Source organism: Penaeus monodon, chromosome 11, assembly GCF_015228065.2.
Source record: "Penaeus monodon isolate SGIC_2016 chromosome 11, NSTDA_Pmon_1, whole genome shotgun sequence".
NCBI lineage: Eukaryota > Metazoa > Arthropoda > Malacostraca > Decapoda > Penaeidae > Penaeus > Penaeus monodon.
In genome coordinates this window covers 47,735,099-47,742,598 of record NC_051396.1, presented here as the reverse complement: position 1 = coordinate 47,742,598, position 7,500 = coordinate 47,735,099, and the positions used below count along the sequence as shown (strand labels likewise).

The window sequence follows — 7,500 nt, the reverse complement described above, 5'->3', positions numbered from 1 at the left end:
CAAAAAAAGAAATATATAAAACCGAGAAAAAATACAAACACAGAAAGAGAAGAACAAAAATAGAAGACTAAGAGAAAACGAAACAAAATAAAATAAAATAAAATAAACAAATAAACAAAAGAAACAAAGGGAAGGAAGGAAGAAGTCAAAACTGGAAGATTGGCCTCGGCGTGAATTCGGCGTCTCGGCTCCTCTCCCCCTTCGTAGCCCTCTCCCTCCATCCCTTCCCTCCTTCCCTCCCTTCCTCGCCCTCCCTCCTTCCTCTCCCTCCCTCCTCTCCAATCCTTTCCCTTCCTCCCTTTCTCCCCATCTCTCCTCTCCCTCTCTCCTCTCCAATCCTTTCCCTTCCTCCCCTCCCCTCCCTCCATCTGTCCCGAGAGACGCCGAGATCCGAGGAATTTCCTCTCTCGCTGGCTGGAGGCTGCGGCCGAAGCGCTGTCGCCGGAGAGTCTTGTCTGCCGCCGTTGCGAGGGTCGCTTGTCGCCCCTGTAGGAGGGGGGGGGCGTGGGAACAACATATATGTACACACACACGCACACATGCATATATATGTGTGTGTATGTATGTATGTATGCATATATATTTATATATGTTTGTATACACATACATATATTTACACACACACACACATATATACATACATACATATATATATATATATATACATATATATATATATATATATATATATATATATATATATATATATATATGTATGTATGTATGTATATATATTTCTATGAATGTATGTATACGCGCGCACACACACACACACACGCACACACACAGAAAGAAAGAGCAGAGCACGTTCCCGTTGCCTGTACAAGCACCAAGCTAAGCTACGCGAACGGCCATTGAAACGCACGACGCGCAGTCCCTCCTCCGCAGCCACGCGTGCGCACACATACATATACACACACACACACACACACACAGTCACACACACGTACATAGACACACATACACACATACACACACATAGTCACAACGACAGTGGGTCATGGTCCGTGTGAAATAAACACTCTCTTAAAACTTTATAATATCTCATTAATTCTGCAATACAATACCAGACATTAATACAATAGTTCGTATGCGAAGCGCTGAGCGGCCCGGTATAAAAATTTTATGTCTGCTTTTTATTACAGTCAATTTGGAATAAAATCGAATGTGATGGCGAGGATTTGAAAACGTCGTGTTGTGGTTGATTGATATCTGCAGGAAGGACTTTCGGCCGAGAATCAATGGCGAGGACGGGGCGGGAGCACCCGGGTATCAGGCAAATTACAGCAGCTAATGATATGTGTGTGTGTGGATGTATGTATGTGTGTGTGTGTGTGTGTATATATATATATATATATATATATATATATATATATATATATATATATATATATATAATTGTGTGTGTGTGTATAAAGAGAGAGAGAGAGACATATGTATATAAATGTGTATATATATAAGGTGTGTGTGTGTGTCTGTGTGCGTGCGCGCGTGTATGCATGCGTATACGGTATATGGATTACCAGTTGAAGAAACGTAAACAAATGTACGAATATGAGTATAAAATAGTAATAATTTCATATACAATGTACATAATTGATAATGAAATCCAATATCGTAAATGCTATAGTTAATGACATAATTACTTGTCATTGTTACTAGCGTTGTTTTTAGTTCTGTTATCAAATTTATCATTATAATTATGCCATTATTACTGTTATTATTACTAGTATAAATATTCATATTGTTACCGTCATCATTATCTGTGTTATTATTATTACCATCATAATTATCACGTATCATCATCATCATTATCACTTATAAACCACATAATTATCAGTTATTATCATTATAAACATCATTATCATTACTGTTATTATCATCATTATCACTTATAATCATAATTATCCCTGTTATTATCATCACAATCATTTATAATCATCATTATCATCAGTGTTATCATCGTCATCATCACTGCAATCATCATAATCACCATCACTGTTGTTTTTATCATCACATAATCATCCATTATCATCATAGTCATCCCCATCTGTTATCATCATCATCACTGTTATTATCATCATCATCATCACTTATTACCATCTTCATCACTGTTATCATCATCGTCATCATCATTGTTATCATCGTCATCATTATCTCTGTTATTTTCACATCATCATTCTTATTTCTTTATCGCCCCCTTCATCATTCCTCCTCTCGGCCTGACAATAACAATGGCCATTATTTTCCCCGTAAAGATTAGCCGACTGAAGGGCCGGTCAAGCAAGCAAGCAAGCAAGAGGAGGAGGAGGAGGGGGGGGATGGAGGATGGAGGAGGAGGAGAAGGGGGAGGAGGTGGAGGATGAAGAAGAAGATGAAACAGATAACGGCGAAGAACAACAAGAAGCAGCCGAAACAGACAACGGCGAAGAACCAGAAGAAGAAAATAAAGAATCAGAAGAAAGAAAGAAAGAATTGAGGAATCAAGCAAGCAAGCGAGCGAGCAAAGCAGGGTGAAGTCAAGCATAAACAACAGACAGCAGCATCCTCTCTCCCTCCTTTCCCTCTCTCCTGAAGAATATTATTTCAAGATCTCTCTCTGTTCCGTTATTATTATCGAGCACTCTTCGGGTCGCCAGGCAGAGGCGGCTCGGCGCCTCACCGTTACGGTGACTGGACTCGCGTGCGTGCGTGCGTGTGTGTGTGTGTGTGTGTGTGTGTGTGTGTGTGTGTGTGTTTGCGTGTGCGTGCGTTCGTGCGTGTGTGTGTGCGTGTGTGATTTATATATGTGTATATATATATATAAATATACATAAGAGAGAGAGCAATTTACGATATATGTATACACGAAACCATACTTTACTTTCCTTTCCGTTTTTTACACCTTGTTCCTTCCCCCTTGTCTACCCAACCCACAATATCCTTTGCCCCAAAAGCAATAACAAAGCTCAGGTCACGCATTCCTTGGCTGCTCTCCTTTCGAGCTTATAACCAATGGCTCCCGAAAAGCCACCCCAACGTTGTGCGGAATTAGGGAGGACGTCATCGCGTTATAGATATTCTCATGGGTGTTCTGAGGTTCAGCTTTAACTGGATTGGGTAGTGAGGAAGAAGAGGAGGAGGAGGGAGGTGGAGATGGAGGAGGAGGAGGGGAAAAAGAAGAAAAAGAAGGAGGAAGAAGAGAAGGAGGAAGGGGAAGAAAAGCTGGTATTCTACCCATGAAAATCTAAAACTACTTGTGAAAGAGAGAGAGAGAGAGAGAGAGGTTAAGAGAAAGGGGACGAGAATTGCCTTCAAATTAAAATCAGGTCGTCGGCCATGTTAATGAGTGACTTAGATGTTTACATTTGTGGAGATGAGTGAACCCTTAATGGACGGGGTGCTGAGGGAGTGGGGAGGGGGTGTAGAGAAGGAACCCGGCCGAGGAATGAGAGGGTGTGGCATGATGAGTGGGTTCCATGAGGCTCTATGAGGCCTTATGAGATTTTATAAGGGTGTTGTTGCTCCTCCGAATCTTAAAACAGATTAGGGAGTGATTGTGTCACGGATCTGGACACTCAGTCACTGGGTTTGCCGTTTATGGGGATAATGCTTCGTGCTGATAATGTGGATGAAGTGTGAAACAAGTGTGATTGAAAGGGTGTCTTATTGATATGCTGCATTGTCATATGACACCCGTAGATTTCTCGTTCCCTGATTTGATTAGTGAATTCGCATTCTTAAGACATGGATCTTGAAAAAACGTAAACTATTACTATTATTACCACCATTCATAATAATATTAATAATTATGATGGTAATAAGATAATGATGATGATGATGATAATGATAAGAATAATGATTATGATGATGATAATGATAAGGATAATGATTATGATGATAATAATGATGTTAATAATGATACTTTTCGAACCTCACCCATTACCTCTCCTGCGCATTGTAAGCATCTGCCGAATACCCAACAGGTCTAAATGAATAACAGCATCCCTTCATGACAAAGAATGTATTTAAGAACCTTGGGGGGGGGGGATCGTGAATAGAAGTCAGACGGTGCCCCTTTGACGTCGGCTGTAGTTTTCGAAGTCGTTTTTGACGTTTCTAAAAGTACTTTGTTTCATCTTCCTTCGAGATGAGAGAACGAGGCGGGCGTGCGGGCCGGGCGCGGCGCTGGGACCGGAATATGAATGAGGTAGTGTGACAGAGCGCGAAGAGGGGAGGGGGAGGACTGGGCACACATACACGCATGTACACACACATGCACGTACGTACACGCACACGCACACGCACACACACACATTCATATTTATTTATTTGTTTGTTTATTTGTTTGTTATTTATTTATTTACACATATATGAGTGTGTTTGTTGATGAACAGGTATATAGATACAAGTGTGTATGGAGAGAGAGAGAGAGAGAGTGAGAATGAGAAGAGTCAAACGGGAGATAATTAAAAATCTTGATTATTATACATGATAATACTATGGTTAATGATATATTTTTTTTCATTCATATTATTTGAAAGAATTACCAAGCTCTTGTAACTTTCTGCTTTTGTGATAGCTTGTAGATTTATGTGCCTCGAACCTTTCCCCCCCCCCACTGTTGCGTTCTGAAATAATTACACTGCTATTGTACCATTTATAATTGATTATGTAATTAAACGCTGGACACCGAGAGAGCGAGAATACAGTGAAAATGCAAATGTGCACTACAAATATGAAAACTAAAATATGATAATCGAATTTTCCCGGCGATTAACCTGTCTGTACGTGATATTTCTCCCGCTGAAATTATCTTGGGGTTAACATGACAGCAGCTACAAGCATGTGAATATGAACTGTCCAATCGTATTCGTTCTTTTTCGCGGGCTCCTTTCTGATTGGCCCTTCGACTCGTCCTCACGGCTGAAGTACACACTCATGACAATACCACAATTTTTCTCATAATTAACTAACAACATGACACCTGTAACAACAGGAACCAATTAAGTTTCTCACTTGTCACCGACCACCTGGTAAACAACAGGAGTAAGCTGTGGCGCCTCCAACACATTCTTTTATGAATTCATATGCTGTACTTAGCGACGACTTCCAAGTTGCCATTCATAAATTTCAAAACGCATTTTATCTTCTTCTTTTTGTCTCTTTTGGGAAACTCTTGTTGTGATATGGAACTTCTCGGCGTAGCAATGGATGAAGATGGAAAGATATGCAGGGACTGATCTCCTTAATTTGCATCTGTTTTTGCCGCCGTTGTTATAGTTTGTTTTTTCAAGGATGCTGCGTGGCCTTCTGGGTCGCAGGGTCGAGAGGACAGGAGCGCGAGGAAAAGCGTGTCCTCGCCGAGACCAGAGCGAGGAGACTTCACCTGATGAGAAATATGGCGCAATTACTCGAAGTCCGGAAGAAAAACGATATGATTAAGCGTGAGCAGAAAAGCGTGATGTAAGGACACCCATCACGGGGGCAAGAATGAGATCACCTCTACAAGAAGCGCTTTGTAGCCCCGAAGGCTTTGTGGTCATTTACATATGAATGCGTTTCTCCCGGATTACCCACTTGTATAAAGCAATGATTATTCTAATCACCGCGGCGTGCAGTTCCTCCCGTCTTCGCGCAATTATGCAACTGCCTGTGTGACGCTGAGCCTGGTTTGGAGTCCGGCGCGGAACTGTGGCGGTGCTGCGTCCCCCTACAGCAGGTGATTCTTTTCTTTTCGTGTTTTAGTTTTTTATGTTTCCTTTGCCTAACCGTTTCCATTTGTCTGTTGCAGGAGTGCGGGCGGCGCGGGCGTGTTGCAGAGGGTGCGCGGGGCGTTGTAGAGGAGCCTCGAGCCACGGAGCGCCGCAGCAGAGCCGCCTGTGGTGCAACGGCCAGTGTTTGTTAGTGGCGTGTCGTGGTCCGGGCGCCGCCCTGGAGGGCCGCCCCAGTGTAGTTCAAAGTGTGGTGGTGACAAGTGTTGTGGTGACAGTGTGGTGCGAGTGTGGTGGTGCGCGTGAGGAGCAGTGATGCGACGACATGATGTGTGAGCAGTGTCGTCTCGGGGAGGAGGGGGACGCAGGGGAGCCCCCTAGCCCCGCCGCCCCCGTGCCGCCCTCCTGCTGCTCCTGCTGCCGGGGACGCCCACGGGACATGGCCGCGCGGCCGCTCGGGCCCACGAGTGCAGGGGCGAGGGTAGCTAGGGTAGTGCCCAGTGCCAGTGACCAGTGCAGTGCCAGAGGGGTTATAAGGACAGCACGGGCCCCGGGCAGGACTCAGCCGTGGGTGACCATGTTAGCGCTCGTACTTGCCCTCGTCCTTTGCCCCGCCGCCGCGGAGTACGTGCGCGAGTTCGAGGTGTCGGAGGTGGTGGCCGTGGGGACGAACATCGGATACATCGGCGACAGCAACCCCGGCCAGCCCTCGCCGCCGCCGCCGCCCTACCTGATCGTGCCGGTGCCCGGGAGTGCGGTGGACTCCGACCTACGGATCGAGCAGGACACGGGAGAGATCAAGACCAACGTCGTGCTGGACCGCGAGCTGAGGTCGTCGTACTCCCTGGTGGCCATCCCGCAGTCGGGGGAGAACATCCGCGTGCACATCAACGTCAAGGACGAGAACGACAACGCCCCGACCTTCCCGTCCGGCGTCATGAACATCGACTTCCCGGAGAACACTCCGCGCGACGTCAAGCGCACCCTGGCCCCCGCGCGCGACAAGGACCTCGGGATATTCAACACGCAGCGCTACGACATCGTCTCCGGGAACGTGAACAACGCCTTCCGGCTGTCGTCCCACAGGGAGAGGGACAGCGTGCTCTACCTCGACCTCCAGATCAATGGCTTCCTGGACCGCGAGACGACGGCCTTCTACTCGCTCCTGATCGAGGCCTGGGACGGCGGCACTCCCCCTCTCAAGGGCTCCATGACCGTCAACATCACCATTCAGGACGTGAATGACAACCAGCCGATCTTCAACCAGAGTCGGTACTTCGCCACAGTGCCAGAGAATGCCACCATCGGCACTTCCGTCCTGCAGGTCCTCGCCACCGACACGGATTCGGGAGACAACGGGAAGATCACGTACTCGATCAACCGCCGCCAGAGTGACCGCGAGAACATGTTCCAGATCGACCCGAAGTCCGGCGTCATCTCGGTCAACCGTCCGCTTGACTTCGAGACGAAGGAGGTCCACGAGCTGGTGGTGGTCGCGCGCGACAACGGCGACCAGTCCCTGGAGACCACCGCCTTCGTGTCCATCCGCGTCATCGACGTCAACGACAACCAGCCCACCATCAACCTGATCTTCCTCTCCGACGACGCCACGCCCAAGATCTCGGAGGACGCCCAGCCCGGCGAGTTCGTGGCCAGGATTTCCGTGAACGACCCCGACTCCAAGGAGGAGTACGCCAACGTCAGCGTGACGCTGAAGGGCGGCGAGGGCCACTTCAACCTGACGACGCACGACAGGATCATCTATCTGATGGTGGTGTCGCGTCCCTTGGACCGAGAGCTGAAGCCC

At 46.8% G+C, this 7,500-nt stretch overlaps 1 protein-coding gene across 1 annotated transcript in view; it reads left to right on the top strand.

Annotated features, from left to right (window-relative positions):
* The window catches only part of LOC119578610 (protein dachsous-like), a 20,967-nt gene that overhangs the window by 13,287 nt on the left and 180 nt on the right, over nt 1-7,500 (top strand). Inside the window, exon 2 of the mRNA XM_037926174.1 lies at nt 5,774-7,496. Coding sequence (XP_037782102.1) covers nt 6,019-7,496 — 1,478 coding nt within the window. The 5' untranslated portion in view covers nt 5,774-6,018. The remainder of the gene's footprint in view (nt 1-5,773; nt 7,497-7,500) is intronic.